Source organism: Paramisgurnus dabryanus, chromosome 8 (assembly GCF_030506205.2).
Source record: "Paramisgurnus dabryanus chromosome 8, PD_genome_1.1, whole genome shotgun sequence".
NCBI classification, from domain to species: domain Eukaryota; kingdom Metazoa; phylum Chordata; class Actinopteri; order Cypriniformes; family Cobitidae; genus Paramisgurnus; species Paramisgurnus dabryanus.
The window spans coordinates 3792206-3813922 of record NC_133344.1 but is presented as its reverse complement, the minus strand read 5'-3'; the positions used below and the strand labels follow the sequence as shown (position 1 = coordinate 3813922).

Here is a 21717-nt window from a genome sequence, read left to right as displayed (position 1 = left end):
TTGCTCATGGTTTGTTCATGTTAGTTAATACATTAACTAATGTTAAATCATGAACATTATAATAAAGTGTTACCGACTTTCTTAGCGACTGGGTATTAACAAAAAAGGTTTGGGGATAGTTATATTGCATTAATTGTTCTTTAAAAAAACTAACTCTAAAATACGTGGCTTTTAAAATAATAATAATAATTTGAAAATGAACAGTGCAAAACTATTTTTATCATATTTGAGTTTTTATCAGTAAAAGAAACATTACACATACCTGTATCTATTATTACAACTATGGTGTTGATTTCACAGTTTAAAAACATTAAAGAAACCCATATAATATTTCAATGAAATTTGTTTTTAATAAACATTTGTAAAATTCATTTTTACCAAAAATGCTTTTCCAAGCCAATGTTACAAATTGTTCTTGTGTAAATAAATAGTTTTCGAGCTAATAATTTGCAAGTTTATTTCAGTGTGAGTATTATTAGTCAAGATGATGAATTGAACTGTTAATGAAACCTAGCTAGTTGTTTTAACTACAAGTATGAAGTTGAAACAACAAATGATTATTAATCTAACCCCGTGTAAAACATAACTCTTTGAGTTGAGATCAAGTGATAAAGTGAGTTTTATTGAACTGATGATGTAACTTGGCTAGTTGTTTCAACTACGAGGATGAAGTTGAAACAATAAATGATTATTAGTTTAACACCATGTAAAACATATCTCTGTGAGTTGAAACAAAGCATATCTTTAAGTTCATTCTACTTCGATTTGTAAGGCAGCAGGTGAACTTTCGTTTCTAAGTTTAACCAACTTGAAATGTTTTACAGTGTGTATTACCGCGAGAAGCTTCATGAATGACAAGTAACCGCAACAACCGCGCTTTTCACGTTAAATTCACATCATACATGTATAATAAAGGCCAAATAGATTGTCAAGAGTTAAGAGAGTAGCCTTACTTGTTTTTCGTCAATTTCAATTCAAAATGTAATTGTAGGTCCGTGATTGTCCATTTTGAGGTCTTTGTTCTTCTTACACATCGTTTGAAACTTGATCTTAGATAAAACACTTTGCAAAACTCTAAATATACTTTTGGATATTCCAATCCATTTATTGGTGTGTCTTCCTTTGCACTCCAAAATTTGATCATTAATAAACAATAAAGACAAATAAAATAAAAATATAATTACTCCTAATTACCTAATCATACACGCACACCTGGCTGCGGTAATTTAACACGATATATACCTTAGGCGCCCTCTATTGGCGTGAAAGAAAATTACATACCAAACATAACTAAATAGCTCCTACAGTAATACTATGCTATTCATATTTCGTTAAATCATACAGTGAATGTGTGAAATAAGTGAAATTAAGATGAGTGTCCTCTGCATTTAGATGCAGTTTTAAAGATTGAAAACATTGATGATCATCTGCCGACTCGACTGATTCAGCACGTCCTACAGAGAGTCCGCTTAATTACCGGATTTTGGTTCGGTCTGCATGAGCTAAACATTTTTGTTCTGTAATTTGTTCTCGCATAGGCTATATTTCAACATATTTTCAACCAAGTAACACTTGGGATATAATGTAAGTTGTAATAGATAGCATTTAAGTCTGACTAAAAATGATCCATTCAGATTAAATCATTACCCAAAATAATGATTTATTCGTTTTCATACTTCATAGATACACGTTAATTTATCTACTAATATACTATTGAAAATGCCATAAATAAATATTCATTGACTTCTGTATTGCATTTCGTTTTGTACATTTACAGGTGCATAAATACTGTCTACTTTTATTTCTTTAAGAGACTGCTTTGTTCTAGGGATGGGCGATATGGCCTAAAATCCATATTGCGTTATACATTGCAGCCTCTTGCGATAGTGATATGTATTCCGATATAATAATTTTAATAAACTAATTTCAGAACAGGTTATAATAGACCCTTAGAAAAGCCAAACTGCTAAATGTACTTTAAGTAAACCCTTTTGGCCCTGCAATTTCAATCAATCGCAGGCTCTTCCTATTATAAGGAGTATCCTATAAGGGGCGGCAGTGGCTCAGTGGTTCATGTAGGTTGTCTACAAACCGGAAGGTTGGTGGTTCAATCCCCGGCTCCACCGGACCAAGTGTCGAAGTGTCCTTGAGCAAGACACCTAACCCCAGATGCTCCCGACGAGCTGGATGGCGCCTTGCATGACTGACACCACCGTCGGTGTATGAATGTGCGCGTGAATGGGTGAATGTGAGGCTAATTGTAAAGCGCTTTGGATGGCCATAGGTCTGTTAAAAGCGCTATATAAATGCAGTCCATTTACCATTTTAAAAATGACTGTTGAATTGAGGTTTGAATCAGCAGTGCTATAAGAAAAGACATGATTAAACTTTCGTTGAACATATTTCAAGTTTTTTGGACATTCATTTGGAATCACTGTAATCATTATATATATATATATATATATATATATATATATATATATATATATACACAATGGGGCAAAAAACTTAAAAAGATGAGAGAGGCCTGTAATTTTTGTCAAAGGTACACATCAACTATGAGAGACAAAATGAGAAAAAAAATCCAGAAAATCACATTGTCTGATTTTTTTAAGAATTTATTTGTAAATTATGGTGAAAAATAAGTATTTGGTCAATAACAAAAGTTTATGTCAATACTTTGTTATATACCCTTTGTTGGCAATGACAGAGATCAAACTTTTTCTGTAAGTCTCCACAAGGTTTTTACACACTGTTGCTGGTAGTTTGGCCCATTCCTCCATGCAGATCTCCTCTAGAGCAGTGATGTTTTAAGGCTGTCGGCTGGGCAACTCAGATTTTCAACTCCCTCCAAAGATTTTCTATGGGGTTGAGATCTGGAGACTGGCTAGGCCACTCCAGGACCTTGAAATTATTTTTACGAAACCACTCCTTCTTTGCCCGGGCGGTATGTTTGGGATCACTGCCATACTGAAAGACCCAGCCACGTTTCATCTTCAATGCCCTTGCTGACGAAAGGAGGTTTTGAGTCAAAATCTCACGATACATGGCCCCATTCATTCTTTCCTTAACTCGGATCAGTCGTCCTGGTCCCTTTGCAGAAAAACAGCCCCAAAGCATGAGGTTTCCACCCCCATGCTTCACAGTAGGTATGGAGTTCTTTGGATGCAACTCAGCATCTTTCTCCTCCAAACACAAGAAGTTGAGTTTCTACCAAAAAGTTATGTTTTGGTTTCATCTGACCATATGACATTCTCCCACTCCTCTTCTGGATCATCCAAATGCTCTCTAGCAAACTTCAGACGGGTCCGGACATGTACTGGCTTAAGCAGGTGGACACGTCTGGCACTGCAGGAATTGAGTCCCTGGCTGCATAGTGTGTTACTGATGGTAGCCTTTGTTACTTTGGTCCCAGCTCTCTGCAGTTTATTCACTAGGTCCCCCCATGTGGTTCTGGGATTTTTGCTCACCATTCTGGTGATAATTTTTACCCTACGGGATGAGATCTTGCGTGGAGCCCCAGATCGAGGGAGATTATCAGTGTTCTTGTATGTCTTACATTTTCTAATAATTGCTCTCACAATTGATTTCTTCACACCAAGCTGCTTACCTATTGCAGATTCAGTCTTCCCAGCCTGGTGCAGATCTACAATTTTGTTTCTGGTGTCCTTTGACAGCTCTTTGGTCTTGGCCATAGTTGAGTTTGCATTCTGACTGTTTTAGGTTGTGGACAGGTGTCTTTTATACTGCTAACAAGTAGAGCCCGACCGATAAAGGATTTTGAAGGCCGATACCGATACAAATGTTTGTTGGTTTTAAAAACCGATAAGCCGATATATCGGCCGATAATTTTTTTTTTTCCAGAAACGCGCAACAAAACATTAACAGAATTCCCTACCCAATTGCTGCTACAGCCACAACTATTACTTCTATTATTATTATTATTGACCGTAATAATCACAAAAATTAATGATCACATTATTACTATCATCATCATTTATATTAAACAAGATAAAGGTCATTCCTAAATGTTTGTGTGCGTGTGTAAAAATGTGTCCCTATATTGCCTCCCGAATATAAGACGACCCCCCATTTTCCAAATGTATTTTTGGGTTTTCACCAGAAAATAATTTTATTTTAATTTTTATTATCTCTCTCTCTGTCTCTGCATCTCACGCATTCAGCTCTCTCTCTCTCTCTCTCTCTCTCTCTCTCTCTCTCTCTCTCCCTGCCTCTCTCGCGCACGCACCTCTCTCTCTCTCTCTCTCTCTCTCTCTCTCTCTCTCTCTCTCTCTCTCGGCAAGTTTTAGTTAACCGTAAACGTGCAGCGTTTTAATTCAGTTAAACACAGATTTTATGTTGCTGCTCTGATTTTAAATGCATATTAGAAGGGAGAGCTGTTTTTTTCTTAATGGGTTGCTTTTCAGACACTATTTCAGATGAATTCCGTTGTGCTTTCCCCCCCTTTTTACACCTGGTCACTTCATGTGTTTTCTCTGATCGGATAGCTATCTGATTTGTTAAAACTGTTCCATTTACATTTGGCCACATGAATGCGTCTTGGCAAAACAGATATGAATCTGATCGTTTACTCCCGCCCAAAATGCAAATACACTATTTATTACTCCGCCTTAAAAAACTTAAGATGATGTTTATGCAACAATAGGCAGCACTTACTGTATGTTGTACTGTATGTTGGGCAGGGGACGCGCGTTTCTCCTTGCTCATGAGCTGAAGCACGCAGTACAGCACAGCAGGAGAGTGACAGCGCGGTGATTTAATGCAGGTCCATGACGGGAAAAGCATTCACAAACTCTCTTAAAGTTTTATTTCTTTGTTTAATATCATTAAAGTTTGTCATTAGACTCTTATATTGATTCTATGAAGCTTTTTTACCCGCTGTCATCACTCCATGAAGCAATAGGCGTGTCATCTTTGTTTGTTTGGCGCTCTTCCAGCTTACTTGCGAGTGACGTGTTTACGTTTGGGAGGAGTAAAGCACGACGTATGTGGTTTCATCAACCAGATGCATTTACACTTCTTTGAAATGCCTGAAGTGGTTTGAGCGATCGGATTTAAATCCGTCTCGAAATCGTTTCAGAGGGCATTTACACCTTGTCTTTTTACGATCAGATAGCTATCCGATCAGAGAAAACGCATGAAGTGACCAGGTGTAAAAAGCCCCTCAGACGACGCCCTATTTTTTGTACCTATTTTTAGGACAAAAAAACTCGTCTGATATTCCGGTATACTACAATGTCAGCTTGCTTATCCCTTTACCTGCACTTTTTAAATTCTTTCCATCAAGCTACATCAAACCATTTTCAATCATCAGTTGCTGCCTGCCTTCTAAAACCTACTATTTAGCGATCTAAATCCATTATGTGACTCGTTAATTCTGCGGCTGAATGACAGTCTGCAACGCACACTTGGCGTCAGTGAATTTCACACACGTATAAAAGAAAAGCGAACTTTTATGCAAAAGCTACGTTTGATACCTTTTCTCTATGTCTAAATGTTCACTCCCCGCAAGTCTAACTTTCATTTTACAATGCAGGGACTGTAACCAGAGATATGCTAGTTATAAATACAGTAATCATTACTTTATTTAGGCAGAATAAGTTCGTTGTGGTTTCCAAGCTCGTTAACGTTAGCGGTCTTCCACTGATACTGGCATTAGCAGGTCTATGACGAGACATAATTTAGCAAAGAATAACATCACACTGCAAATTGTAAAACATACATTTTCAATATAACAGGCTAAGGAGAGATGATACGTCTCATTGCTTTAACTGTCACACTATTAAAGAAATACTTTCGTCGCATTGTCAAAAGTTAAAAGGACATTCAGTCAACGTAACATTACTAGGTAATTCCGCTTCACTCTCGGCTTATTTAAGAGCAGCAAAACTGGACATGATAGTCACAAATTTTGTCATGCTTATTTGAGTTAAGAGAACTGACTGGGGTGTTCTTTTAATTGTTATTCAAGCAATGTATGTCTCGTGACCAACTCACCATCAACTAAACCGCTGTCATCTCTGCCCTGGTCTGGCTGAAATCAGCAGGTTGCAGGATGTGTGACGCGTTACACACGAGTGTTCCCTACAGGGTAGTTGTAAAGTGTCCTCTGGTGGACAAACTATACAATGGCAACACTCATGACATGGTTGAAGGCTGTTTCGTCCGGGTTTCTTTATTTATTTTTTTAATATTCGTTTATCGGCCATTATGATTGCCGATATGAATAGTTTAGAAAATGCCTAATATCGGCCGATAATATCGGCCTGCCGATATATCGGTCGGGCTCTACTAACAAGTTCAAACAGGTGCCATTAATACAGGTAACAAGTGGAGGACAGAGGATCCTCTTAAAGCAGAAGTTACAGGTCTGTGAGAGAAAGAAATCTTGCTTTTTTGTTATTGACCAAATACTTATTTTCCACCATAAATTACAAATAAATTCTTAAAAAATCAGACAATGTGATTTTCTGGATTTTTTTCCTAATTTTGTCCCTCATAGTTGAAGTGTACCTATGATGAAAATTACAGGCCCCTCTCATCATTTTAAGTAGGAGAACTTGCACAATTGGTGGTTGACTAAATACTTTTTTGCCCCACTGTATATATATATATATATTAGGGATGTTAACAATTAATCGATCTTCGATTAATTGTCGATAAGAATTTACTCGATAAAACTTAACGATTGTTGGAAACAAAATCATGCACGTGTGTGCGGCGCCTGCGCAAAACACATACAGTCGGAGAAAAAAAAATTAAGCGAGCGCGCAAAAGTTAAACTACTAGCTATGATCACAACGACGCTCGATGCCAAGCACACGCATGTGCTTTTTAACGTCATGCGAGACGAGGCTGGCTGGCTGCCAACGCAACGAAATTACACCCGCAGTGGATCTGACAGGGTCCGACGCAGAAAATGCAAATACGTTTAGGATACTGAAAGCAAAGACCCTCTTCGGGGAAGCCTGCAAGATTAGCATAGCAACGCTGCTATATACAGAGAAGGAGACCAGAAGCCGTTTTTAATGAACAGATTAAAATGTCATCTTAAATTATGGCAAGAAACTGTCAAATGTAAACTGTAACTGACTGTCGTTACACCCTGAATGCCCGCAACATATATCACTGATCATCATTATTGACTGGCTGAGGCGCTGCGTGTTTTCTAATGGAAGGTTGGCATCTCCGTAATATAAGCATCTTTGCTGAAAGTACGTCTAAACTGAGGTGACGACGAGAAAAGTGCCCTTCGTGTGCTTCTTGGATATAATTACAAACAGTGTATCAACGACTCGGAAAGCGAGGTAAACAACTTGATAAATAACACTTGATGATAATAAAACTGTTATTTTGACATGGACTTTCATGCGTCTGTTGCAGAGTGCCCATGTGAGGCGGAGTTTACTGTGTCTATTAGTCATTATATTTCATTACGAGATAAGTTTAAATTGATGATTTTATCAAAACAACAACTACATTGACTCATTTTACAATCCCACTAGCATGTTATTTAGACAAGATAAAATCTTTTAATTCGCGTGAGGAAGCTGTCGTTTTTATGCACACTTGTATGTCATTGGCTATATGCAACTGCAGTGAAGGCTTATTGCACTATTACTGTTAACGATTATTCGATTGATTGATCGTTAATTTAAATGATCATCGAATATGGGAAATTGCTTAAATTGACATCCCTAATATATATATATATATATATATATATATATATATATATATATATATATATATATATATATATATATATATATATATATATATATATATATATATATATATATATTAGAGCCCGAACGATAAAGGATTTTGAAGGCCGATACCGATACAAATGTTTGTTGGTTTTAAAAACCGATAAGCCGATATATCGGCCGATAATTTTTTTTTTTCCAGAAACGCGCAACAAAACATTAACAGAATTCCCTACCCAATTGCTGCTACAGCCACAACTATTACTTCTATTATTATTATTATTGACCGTAATAATCACAAAAATTAATGATCACATTATTACTATCATCATCATTTATATTAAACAAGATAAAGGTCATTCCTAAATGTTTGTGTGCGTGTGTAAAAATTTGTCCCTATATTGCCTCCCGAATATAAGACGACCCCCCATTTTCCAAATGTATTTTTGGGTTTTCACCAGAAAATAATTTTATTTTAATTTTTATTATCTCTCTCTCTGTCTCTGCATCTCACGCATTCAGCTCTCTCTCTCTCTCTCTCTCTCTCTCTCTCTCCCTCCCTGCCTCTCTCGCGCACGCACCTCTCTCTCTCTCTCTCTCTCTCTCTCTCTCTCTCGGCAAGTTTTAGTTAACCGTAAACGTGCAGCGTTTTAATTCAGTTAAACACAGATTTTATGTTGCTGCTCTGATTTTAAATGCATATTAGAAGGGAGAGCTGTTTTTTTCTTAATGGGTTGCTTTTCAGACACTATTTCAGATGAATTCCGTTGTGCTTTCCCCCCCCTTTTTACACCTGGTCACTTCATGTGTTTTCTCTGATCGGATAGCTATCTGATTTGTTAAAACTGTTCCATTTACATTTGGCCACATGAATGCGTCTTGGCAAAACAGATATGAATCCGATCGTTTACTCCCGCCCAAAATGCAAATACACTATTTATTACTCTGCCTTAAAAAACTTAAGATGATGTTTATGCAACAATAGGCAGCACTTACTGTATGTTGTACTGTATGTTGGGCAGGGGACGCGCGTTTCTCCTTGCTCATGAGCTGAAGCACGCAATACAGCACAGCAGGAGAGTGACAGCGCGGTGATTTAATGCAGGTCCATGACGGGAAAAGCATTCACAAACTCTCTTAAAGTTTTATTTCTTTGTTTAATATCATTAAAGTTTGTCATTAGACTCTTATATTGATTCTATGAAGCTTTTTTACCCGCTGTCATCACTCCATGAAGCAATAGGCGTGTCATCTTTGTTTGTTTGGCGCTCTTCCAGCTTACTTGCGAGTGACGTGTTTACGTTTGGGAGGAGTAAAGCGCGACGTATGTGGTTTCATCAACCAGATGCATTTACACTTCTTTGAAATGCCTGAAGTGGTTTGAGCGATCGGATTTAAATCCGTCTCGAAATCGTTTCAGAGGGCATTTACACCTTGTCTTTTTACGATCAGATAGCTATTCGATCAGAGAAAACGCATGAAGTGACCAGGTGTAAAAAGCCCCTCAGACGACGCCCTATTTTTTGTACCTATTTTTAGGACAAAAAAACTCGTCTGATATTCCGGTATACTACAATGTCAGCTTGCTTATCCCTTTACCTGCACTTTTTAAATTCTTTCCATCAAGCTACATCAAACCATTTTCAATCATCAGTTGCTGCCTGCCTTCTAAAACCTACTATTTAGCGATCTAAATCCATTATGTGACTCGTTAATTCTGCGGCTGAATGACAGTCTGCAACGCACACTTGGCGTCAGTGAATTTCACACACGTATAAAAGAAAAGCGAACTTTTATGCAAAAGCTAGGTTTGATACCTTTTCTCTATGTCTAAATGTTCACTCCCCGCAAGTCTAACTTTCATTTTACAATGCAGGGACTGTAACCAGAGATATGCTAGTTATAAATACAGTAATCATTACTTTATTTAGGCAGAATAAGTTCGTTGTGGTTTCCAAGCTCGTTAACGTTAGCGGTCTTCCACTGATACTGGCATTAGCAGGTCTATGAAGAGACATAATTTAGCAAAGAATAACATCACACTGCAAATTGTAAAACATACATTTTCAATATAACAGGCTAAGGAGAGATGATACGTCTCATTGCTTTAACTGTCACACTATTAAAGAAATACTTTCGTCGCATTGTCAAAAGTTAAAAGGACATTCAGTCAACGTAACATTACTAGGTAATTCCGCTTCACTCTCGGCTTATTTAAGAGCAGCAAAACTGGACATGATAGTCACAAATTTTGTCATGCTTATTTGAGTTAAGAGAACTGACTGGGATGTTCTTTTAATTGTTATTCAAGCAATGTATGTCTCGTGACCAACTCACCATCAACTAAACCGCTGTCATCTCTGCCCTGGTCTGGCTGAAATCAGCAGGTTGCAGGATGTGTGACGCGTTACACACGAGTGTTCCCTACAGGGTAATGGTAAAGTGCCCTCTGGTGGACAAACTATACAATGGCAACACTCATGACATGGTTGAAGGCTGTTTCGTCCGGGTTTCTTTATTTATTTTTTTAATATTCGTTTATCGGCCATTATGATTGCCGATATGAATAGTTTAGAAAATGCCTAATATCGGCCGATAATATCGGCCTGCCGATATATCGGTCGGGCTCTAATATATATAGGGATGCACCGAAATGAAAATTCTTGGCCGAAACCGAAAAAGAGGAAACCAAGGCCGAAAACCGAAACACCGAAAGAAATTATGCCAATTATTAGTACTACCATTGCACTTATGGTATTTTTGTGTGTAATAGAAATGGAGTCAACACACACAATTTGAGAAGAAAAATAAGCCAAACAGCATGTGGCATAAACAAACCCAACTTCAGTTATATAGGCTGAAGGATTTGTTTGATTAATCCTTTGGTGCTTGTTTGCCATGCAGTATACATTTAAAAACTGAGATGTGCTAGTTGTGGTTTTGTTCTAACGTTAATGTTACAAAATGCTGATAAAAAAATGATGGCATTTTAATGCACGTTAAAACCCCGAATGGGTCGAAGGCTCAGTCAAATATGAATATCTTCTTTATTTAGTCTGACATGTTTTTGTTTAAAAAGAAAATCATATTTAGCCTACCTTCTCCGGTGAAACCCGTTTTTCTCATTAATGCCAGCTGCAGAAAAAACTCTGCTCTGTTGTTATCCAGTGAGAACAACAAACGGATCTAACAAATATATCTGAATTTAATATTATGTTACAAATAACGCAAGCTGGCTTGATACATTAGGCTATTGCTGAGGGTGCAAAGTTACGAGCTTAATTTAACAACACTTCACAAAACGGAGCTATTGTTTGCTGTTATGGCATTTGCAGTTATCGGGTTTGTTATAACCATATCCACAGATAAAATAAACGTTCTCCGTTTCGCTTTCCATGCGTGTCTCGTGTCGTTTTAACAACAAAATAAACTAGGCTATGTAAGGAAGCGAACAAATCTCTCATCATGCACGCTGATGCGGCGGCGGAGAAGCACCCGGCATTAAAACTCTAAACACTTAAATGAGTCTGCAATCTGAATTACCAAAACAATCAGAAATACATACATATTAATTTTCATGTATATTTTATATTAAAGTCTGTAAAAGACCGTACAGGTGAAGTGAAAAAGGATTCAATGAGCAGTAGCCGTAATGCTGCGGTGGCGGATTAAAAACATTTGAATATCATTTTTTCCCCATTCTAATTATTATTGCAGATCGAATATTTGACCATTCGTGCACATCCCTAATTTTAAAAGCAATCATGTTAAATGTTATTCTGGATGTTAATCTGAACGAATGTTTAGTCGGAGCTTGTGAAAACTGTACACAAATGCCCAGAGAAACTCCGCGGGTTTGGACACAAACATTACGGTCGTGGGCGGGAGTGAAACTCACAGGTTGCGGAGATCCTGGTCAGAAATTCGGCGGACGCGGGTTTGAGAGAAACCTAGTCCACACCGCAGATATGTTACTTCAGACAAGCACGTGCAGGTCGCGGTTTCTGTTTGCGTCATCACATTATTTCGGCCGTATTTTTTCGGTGATAAAAGTCTTTCGGCCACCGAAAATTTTCGGCCGAAAATGGCCCAAAAGTGGTTTTTCGGTTTTCGGCCGAAAATTTTCGGTGGCCGAATATTCGGTGCATCCCTAAATATATATATATATATATATATATATATATATATATATATATATATATATATATATATATATATATATATATATATATATATATATATAAAAATCAAAACAGGAGGGTCGGGGTACCCGCGGGTAAAACGCATAATATTCGATGTAATGAGTGTAATAACATTAATGTGTCATTTGCGTTGTAGATGCAGGTCAGGACTCGATAGGCAAAAGCTGAACTGCGGGTCTAACATCCAAGACCAGAATTCAACTCGATTCCAGTTTTTAAATGGCCTTGTGCTTATATGTGTTTAAGCTCTGTCTGAAGAAGATCGTTAAAGGTTTCCATTTAACTGCGTGATTTGCGGTGTGACCGGGTCGGAGTCACAGTCTTTATGTCAAACAGGCCGGGTGTGGAATAAAATAGCTGCTGATTTCGGATAACTGGTCAGGTTTTCTGTCAATCACAGCGGTGTGGATTATCAAACAGGAATGTGCATGACTTTGCAACAGGGAACTGTAATGCTAAACACGAGCACCACAAACTTGCACACTACATTAAAACTACACTACAAGATCCGTACAAAGCTATGTAACGTATTTTTAGATCAAACATAGAAAAGCAATATGCTATAAATATAAGGAAAAGTAAATGACATCATGAAAATGATAAAAAAATACGTTACTTTACTGTAGCCTCTATTCTACATAAAAAATAAATGTATATTTATAATCATCATGGGCGCCACTGCTGGAAAAAATCCTAGAGGAAACACTGCGTCATCTACAGGTAAAGACCCCTTAAAAGTTTGAAAACATTGCAATGTCTCCGGGTGGGCGGGGCTTAGCTGAAGGCAAAAAGAGGTGAGCGGACGCAATGTTGACAAGCGTAAGCAAGCACGTTTTAGGAGGGATTTATTAAATATGGATGCATAAGGGGCTAATCACACCAAAAGCGCTTTAAACGCTTGGAAACTTAAAAAGAAGGACGCTTGCTCTGACCTTGTTTGAGGATGAGAGGTGCACAAACACGCAGGACACGCAAACACTACAACGTAAGGCCCGCCTCTCCCCTCATTCGATTGGACAATGGAAAGAAGTGAATGACATCAGCGTTCCTTCAAAGGCGCGTGCTGTGGCCAGCGGCAAAAACCGCAAGGCGCTCAGCACGCATAAACATTGCGCAAACACTCTCTGCCCATAGAATATCATTTAAAAAGGAGCCTGCAACTGCCATAAATGCTTTTGGTGTGATTGGCCCCTTAGAAGGTTTGGAACTGTCCAAAGTACAATCACTGACTCTGTGGGACGTGACAACTATTTTTGTAACTTTGTGTGCACTGCAAACACGAGCATTATTTATGATCATCTCTGTCCATTCAACCACAATTGTCTTCATTATTTCGGTGAAGGAATGTCTGCCAGGATCCAGTAAAACTTTAGTTTTGAACCAAAAGTGCTGTTCCTTCTATTTTGGCAGCCAAAAACACAACAAGATGGCATTTTAAAGTCAAAACCTCAAACTTTTAGCGCGCCTACTATGAGTTCTTTCTTATGTTTTGCCTCCAGCTAGAGCAGTGACGTCACAGTGACGTAGGCGATTAAGGGGTATTTTATACAGCCTGTTTGGTTTTAAACTAAAACATGTCAGATTTTCCACCACAGAATGAGCTTATCAATTACGAAAATTAATACTTATTTTTGATAATTATTACTTTATTTCAGTTAGTTTTTCAATAATTGTTGCTGTTTCGTTTAGTTTTCTTCATTTATTATGAATTTGTAATTTTATTTCAGTTAACGAAAATGTTTTTTAGCTGATTTAGTTTTGTGTCTGATGTTTTAGTGTTAGTTTCAGTTTTCGTTTACGAAAATAACCTTGCTCTGCGCCCAGAAAAAAAGCTCAAAATGTATCACATGACCAAACAGAGCAGACATTTCCATTCACAAAAATACCTGTATTGTAAAAATCTGTTGAGGATTTAGAAAGTTATGATATTTGTAATATTAGAAATCAGAGGAAAAGTTACATATGGATGTCAATGGAAGGTGTGTGACCAAAAATGCTGCTTATTCACATGTTTTTGCTTTTCACATTCTCATTTCGTCAGATTTTGCATGGAATTTTAACAGACGGTAGAATTTTGTTAGTTCTTTCAAATGAAATCATGAACATTAACTGAAGTTAAGAAAGAGATAAAATAATTTGCTAAAATAATGTAGTCTCGGAGGTAAAGAGACAAATAAAACATTTCATTCAATTTAACGAATCTTACCACAGTTTTGCTGCCTAATGCGGCTTTCACATAGGACGCGGTGTGCGCTACGCTATGAAACCCATTCATTTCAATTGCTTGCGCCGCGTGAGGGCGGTTTGTTCTTGCGTCGAGCAAAGCCGCGGTCAAAGTTCAAAATAGTTAAACTTTTGCGCTGCGCTCTGTGACGATTACCTGCGCGCCCAATAGAAACGGGGCATCCAAACAAGCAACATGGACGAAAGCTTATACTCTGGATTCTCAGAGCTTTAGAACGCAAGTGTATTCTCCTACAGAGACATCGGAAGGAAAGCCGTGTCATGGAAACACGTAGCAATTTAAGTTGGCATGTCAGGTGTGTTTTAAGTCAAGTAGCTTGTTGTAGGTAGGCAGCTTAAAGTTACGTAAAATGAAGACGAGCAACATCAGTCTCTGTATTCCTCATCGACTATTTAACGCAAATATAAACACTGTAGTAATTTATTGAAAACCACACATACTTTGGTCTGGCCATCAGAGCACAAATCTCTTGGCTGCGCCGAACCCGGCGGCGAGCGCAGCGCACACCGCATCCTATGTGAAAGCCGCATGAGATAGCTATCTCCGTTTTACAACCATCAAAAGCTTTTTTAACATCATATTCTCCCCATATAGACGTTAAAATCGATCGAAAACCAATAAAATATACATTTGTTCTCTCATATTTAAGTTACTTATGACAAGAGAGAAAAAAGAAATCAGTAAAATAATGTTTGTTTCTGAGTAGGGCTGTGCCGATACATCGCGTTCCCCATTAAAAAGACCTGCTTAAAAATCGATACTGAATCGCAAGGCTCCGATTCTGTGTTTCATGCACAGCTTGTGCGTGTACTACGGCTCTGTGATCAGTAGGAAGTCCATATCAATCAAAAATCACTATGAGTTTGAGTCTTTTATAACGTGCATTTAAAAAAGCAACACTTGCCAAACACAATAATTCAAAATATTTGCTATTATCATAAAAATAACTGAAACAATCTGAAGAAAAGCAATATAAATATTCCTTTAGACATTTCCTGGAATAGTGTTTGGTATGCTACTTCTTCTGTGGCACAAATGGCGTTTCTACACGAGAGCGCCCTCTGGCTTTTGGAAGTGGCGGCATTTCACCGTAATTCATTCAAATTCATTCATTGAGAAAACGCGCATTTGCAAGATTAATCAGCACAGCCCTATTTCTGAGGAAAAATTAACAGTTAAAAGTTTACAAGCGCGTGCCGGAGGAGCGGACTGGAGTAGAGAAACGCGTGCTGCAGCAGTGGAGCGCGCACAACTTGGGCAGTAAGAAAGAATACAATAGATTTAAAGGTGTTTTCTCTTAATTTCCTAAAAAAAATGTAATGGATAGCAGCAGTAGTGAATACACACAAAGCAGTGGGCATTTACTGCACTGCATGGGAGCTTTACAAAGTTGCCTTAATAAAAGCCATCCCTAAGGCTATGTAAGTTTATTCGTTATATCTTAAAAAAACACTACAGTGAATGTTCTGTGTTTGCTGAGCTCCTAGTTTTCATCAAAAATATCTAAAAATGTGTTCTGAAGACAATCAGAGCACTCGGGGGTTTAGAATGACACAGGGGTAAGTGATTTATGATAAAATTATCCTTTTGGGGTGAACTAACCCTTTAAGCTTACATGCCTGTTGCTCAATATGTATTAAAGATATCATAAACTCCTTTAACATTTTAGTACTTGTATTTTTTGTTCTTTTAATTAGTAAGTTTGTGACTGAAACCCCTAAATAGGTCCTATGACAGTTAAAAATGTTTGAAAATAATTTAGGAGACATACCTGATGAAATAAAAACATCATCTTCCTCAATGCAATCTTCCTCTTCTGTGAGTTCAGTTTTGATTTCTGGGGGTTCAGTTTTGATTTCTGAGAGTAAAGTCAGACTGAGATCAGAGTCCTGTGTGTGTCTGGATTTCTCTTCAGAGAGTTTAGAGTCCAGCAGTGTCTGTGGTGTGCGACTCTGATCTGTGCTCATCCACACTGAATCCAGACTCACATCATCAGTCACATACACTGAAGATTCACAACAATCCACATCCTGACAACACAACACACACAGACAGAAAGATTAGAAATTATTTGATGTTGTCTGATTCAGGTAAATGATGTTTAGGCTGCACAAACCTCTCGTTTCATTGCTAAATCTCCTCTTGATATCAGCTTTGTCTCCAGTAACGCCACCTTTCTTCAGCTGAGAGATTTCTGTGATGAAATCATCAATATATCCAGCATGGACAGATCAGTTCATATTGATTTACAGCACATCTCATCATCAACGTCTCAACACTTAAATACACAAAGACAAGACTCTGTTTACACTCAATGAAACACGCAAGAGAGAAAAACACTGATGATACACAAACACATCACACGCGCGCTCTTTCTTTCTTTCTTTCTTTAGTGAGTTTATTTGCGGACTAAAGAGCTGCAGCGCCTCCTGCTGTACTGGAGATAGAAGACGCTCACTGCTTTACAAGTGAGTATGAGGAGGCTGCAGATCTGGAGGCAGATTTACGGCTCTATTGTTTCTGGCGTGTCAGTAGAGTGTACACGATATAAGATAAACACTGTAATGATCTTCACCAAATATTAAAATATATGTAGATATTGACTGTTGGTTCAAACACTGCCTACAGGAGATGATTGAACTGCAATGGAATTTAGTTAATTGAACAATTAATAACACACATTATGAAGCACTGTACCTTCCTTATGAAAATTAACCATGATTTTATTGTGGTAAAAGTGTAGTAACCATGTTTTTTGTGTAGTGGTTACTATAAGCAAAACCAGGGTTTTACTACACTAAGGTTTAACTATGATTTTTTAAATTGTATTTTACTAAAAAAAAAAAGGTTAATTTTTGTAAGGGCTAAGCTATATTCATTATAGGTTTTCACCTCTGTGCATGTTTGTTTATTTATTTTTGAGGAGAACGGATGAACAGAGACGTGTGTTACCAGCCGGAGCGGGCTGCTATGCCCCTCCGGCACCTTCCACCTCGAGGAGGTCCCCAAAAGCACCCCAATGACCAATCACACGAAGCAGGTAAGTAAAATTAAAACAAATTTTATTTAAATTATTTAATGCTGTTAAGCAGGGGGAAGGGGGAATTTAAAAGGTCTCTCCTTCTGTCCTCCACAGACTCTTCTGGGGTAAAGGAGCCAAGTGCCGGGCCAGTCACTACTAACAAGGAGGGGGGGCAGGGAAGGCGGAGCTCCTTCCTTGTTCCTAGAACCTGTGGCACCCTCCTTTGCTCCTGGAGGCAGAATAAACAGTAATTAGAGGATTTAGGGGGTTTATGGCGACTACCTGCTCTGTCGTTCTCCAGCAGTCCTACGGCTTGTTCCAACAATTGCCCGTGGGTGAAATCAGGCAAGTATAAGGGGGGTTTTCTCCGTGTCCGTAACTAACTCCCTCTCTTCTGTTCCTTCTATGCAGGGCGCCGAGACCACTCCTCCCCGTCCGCGGCCAGCTAAAGTCCCAACTGGCACTGAAGAGTTGTGAGGGCAGGCTGCTGGAATGACCACCACTCTACTTTACCTTTCAGGTTACCTCGAGGGCGTCACTCTCCTAGGCTTGTGGACGTACCAGGTAGGTGGGGACTTTGCTCGGCACGCAGGACTGGACCTACGGTTTTCTCAGGTAAGGTTAACTTTTACTCACTCTAGGATGGCTCGACGGTCAACAGGACAGTTCAGGTATGTACAGCTTTTTGACTCTGGCTCTGGTGCACTCTGTGGTTCAATGGCGTGCAACTCTGCACTGATAAGACAGTTCAGGTACCATATAGCTCTTAGCTCTGACTCCACGGTTCAATGGGTGTGCTGCTCTGCATTAACAAGACAGTCCAGGTACATATAGCTCTTAGCTTGGGCTCTGATGTGGCTCTGCGGTTCAATGGCGTCCAGCTCTGTAATGACAAGACAGCTTAGGTACATATAGCTCTTAGCTCTTGCTCTGCGGTGCGAAGGGCATGCTGCTCTGTATCAACAAGACAGTTCAGGTAAATGTAGCCCTTAGCTCTGGCTCTGTTGTTCAATGGCGTGCAGCTCTGTGTCGACAAGAAAGTTCAGGTACATATGCTTTTTGGGTTCTAATTCGATAAGCTCTTCAGGTAAGTATGATTCCTAGCTTTACTCTTCCTCTCTCACTCTTGACACATCACAAGCGAGTATTACAGCATAGGTGGCAAAAGGTTGTACATTACCTGACCTTGATCCTCGGCGAGAAGGAGGTGGGACTGTGAGATGGTGTCCGTAGCAGACTCGTCAACTCCGCTTCCTCCTCAAGGTCAGCACGATACCTATACTGGTGTGACAGGCGGCTAGGCTCTCTCTCCACACAGGGTTGCACACAATAGTTAGTAGGTGTCTCCACAATTTCTCTATTTCCCCTAATTTCCACTATGACCCACATGGAAAGAACCTATATGTGGATATATGTGCATATATGAAACCTATATGCAGCACATATACAGCATATATGCAGCACATATACAGCATATATGCAGCACATATACAGCATATATGCTATATGCACATATATGAAACCTATATGCAGCTAATATGCACATATATGCTGCACATATACAGCATATATGCACATATATAATAATATATATGCACATATATGAAACCTATATGCAGCTAATATCCACATATATGCTGCACATATACAGCATATATGCCCATATATGATAATATATATGCTGCATATATGCAAAATTGTATATGCACATATATGCACCTCAGGCCATACAGGTCTCCTGTATTGCTTCTTCATATCCACATATGAGCCCTATAAGTTATGTCTCCTATAAAGCAGGATCTGGTAATTTTGTAGCTCATATCTCACTTTGGCAAATGTCATACATGCCCAGCTCATATTTTCTATTATCAAGGCAATAACTGAGAACTAACAAAAAAAATGCAAGAACTTATGTATGTGCAAAAACATGAAATTTGTGTCACATGTAATTGGCATTTTATGGAATTGAACTACACTATATGAAAGGATGTGTTAATCCTATTTAACACACTATGTGTCATTTCATCTTGATTTTGAGTTTAAATAAAGAAAAGGGACACGATGTGTTAAAACAACACAAAGTGTGTGTTAAAAATAACACAGAGTTGTGTTAAGTTAAGGACAACACATTAGATGTGTTATTTTTACACATTTGTTTTAAGAGTGTTACAATTTCTGCACAATTTAAGAGCTACTGTTCCAGGTTCTTTAACAGTGACAGTAGCGCAGATGGTAGAGCGAGGTGATCGGAAGGTTGGGTGTTCAAATCCCAGCAGTGGCACATGGGATTGCAATTTTTTTGTGATCGGAAGGTTGGAGGTTTGTATCCTGGCTCCTGCAGGTGCAGACTGTCATTGGTTGGACCTTTATTTATGTTTAATTTATTATATGTACATATAATATAGGAAAACGGCCAATTTTATATATGTCACATATAAGTAAAACCTATATCAAAACCTATATTGAAACATATATGTTTATATATGTTTTTTCCATGTGGGGATCTTTTCCACAGCATGCAGATCCAGGACACGCAGGCGGGGGAAATAAGCAGGTAAGTCCACGATGATAATCACGCCACAGCAGCTCCACGGTGCACCGCACAGCAACTGGTTTGACCTAGGGACGGTATGAGCGACAGGAGACACGGCACTCAAATACTTCAGGTGCACACACGTCAATAATGCACACTCACCCACGGCACTCCACACTTCTGTTAGGTAAGGAATAATTGACGACGGGCCATTGAATTATAAGAAAATAATGCACACCAAGGTGGTAATGCGGCACGACGCGAAGCGTTACACCGCAGGTGTGCATTATTTTCAAATAATTCAAAGGAATGGAGTCAATTATTCCTCTTATACCACGGTTACCACAAACATTGCTCTGGTGCCTATTTTTAAGACATACCCCCATACCTCCCATACACCCATAGAACATTTCTCAGCCAATCAGAATGCAGCATTCAACAGACCCGTGGTATAATGACAAATAAGGCCCATACCTCCACACTGGGTCAATATACTTTACTGGAGGGAAAGGTGTTTGAATTCGCTGCCACAGGTCCCCGCACAGCACTCCAGATGTCCTACAATCCACTGGCTCACCCACCGGCTTCGTTCTCCAAGGTAGGGCCACTACACAACAACACACTCCTCACAAATAGTGACTGTCTGTTCCTCCAACGCTTTCAAGGTAGATAAATAGGCCACTGGTACTCACAGTCTGTTGACGGTGATTTCTCCCCTTCTGTGTTATTCTCCTTCCTTCAGCGATCTCCCAAGAAGTCACTAAACTGTGCAAACTCTCCGCCAGAGATCGTGCTTCGCTGTGGCCTTCGATGCAGATGTATACACACAAGTGAGAATGTACCGCTTCAATTAAATTTTTTGCTTTCCAAACCTGTTTCCATAACTTGTTTCTCTGTCCTCTTTTCTCAAACAGATCTCTCTTCAAGTCCTCTTCACCACATCAACACCGCTTGCCACAACGCCCGCTTCAACATCCACCAACAATGGAACAAAACAATGAACAACATCTTTGCTGGGTCCGAAACCGCCTACTTCATACTATATAGTACGCGAAAAGCAGTTGGCGAGGCGAGTAGTATGTCCGAATACATAGTATTCGAAAAACAGTATGCGAAAAGTACCCGGATGACCTACTACGTCCGGTTAGATTTTGCAGTGTGCATACGATGGACGCTTCACTATCCCATGATGCCCCGAGAGAGGAGTTATCCAACGAAGAAGAAGAGGCATGTGGCTGTTTTCGCGCTGAAATGACATGACGTGATGACGACGTATGTCACGTGATGTAGCAACATGGCGGATGTAGTACGTCCGAATCTCATTCATACTACCAGGATTCATACTATACAGTACCTATTGTTTTAACGCCAAGTAAGTAGGTACTTCATCTAATTCAGTACCTACTATACAGTATGCGGTTTCGGACGCAGCCCTTGTGTTTCACTTGTTCTATTTATACTTCCTCTTCTCTTGTATCCTCCAATCAGCATTCGCCACGCCAACAGTCACACCTGTCACTGGTTTCCGCTGATTCCGTTGCCCGGGGTTACCCAGAAGTGCCGGTGTTCGGGTAATTCGGTCCAGGTGGAACTATTTTTCCAAACTTTGGTTCCGCCCCGATAGTCACTTGTGACACGTGCATTGTTTAACATGTTTAACATCACATGAAGCAGATGAATGAATGATCACGCTATGACAGACAGCTGAGGCGATAAAACACTCAAACTTTGTGCTGAACAGGCAAGTATGAACAAATCAAATTACAAAATAGCGATTGAGTGCTCTTCCATAACACTTTGGTTAACCTGATCTGACGATCTGACAATCTGACACACGCATGAGCGCGCACACAAACACACACACACACACACACACACACAAACACACACACACATTCTGGTTTCCATGTTTTGTGGGGACATTCCATAGACTTAATGCATTTTATACCACACAAACTGTATATTCTATTCCCCTAACCTACCCC

At 39.1% G+C, this 21717-nt stretch overlaps 2 protein-coding genes across 2 annotated transcripts in view; both read right to left on the bottom strand.

The window, feature by feature from the left end:
* Positions 1-16537, bottom strand: part of LOC135771732 (uncharacterized) — a 34491-nt gene extending 17954 nt beyond the window's left edge. Inside the window, exons 1-2 of the mRNA XM_065282118.2 lie at positions 16294-16537; positions 15949-16207 (exon numbers count right to left, since the gene is read on the bottom strand). Of these exons, the coding sequence (XP_065138190.1) occupies positions 15949-16207; positions 16294-16305 (271 nt within the window). The 5' untranslated portion in view covers positions 16306-16537. The remainder of the gene's footprint in view (positions 1-15948; positions 16208-16293) is intronic.
* The window catches only part of LOC135771698 (uncharacterized), a 232922-nt gene that overhangs the window by 93684 nt on the left and 117521 nt on the right, over positions 1-21717 (bottom strand). The window lies entirely within an intron of this gene.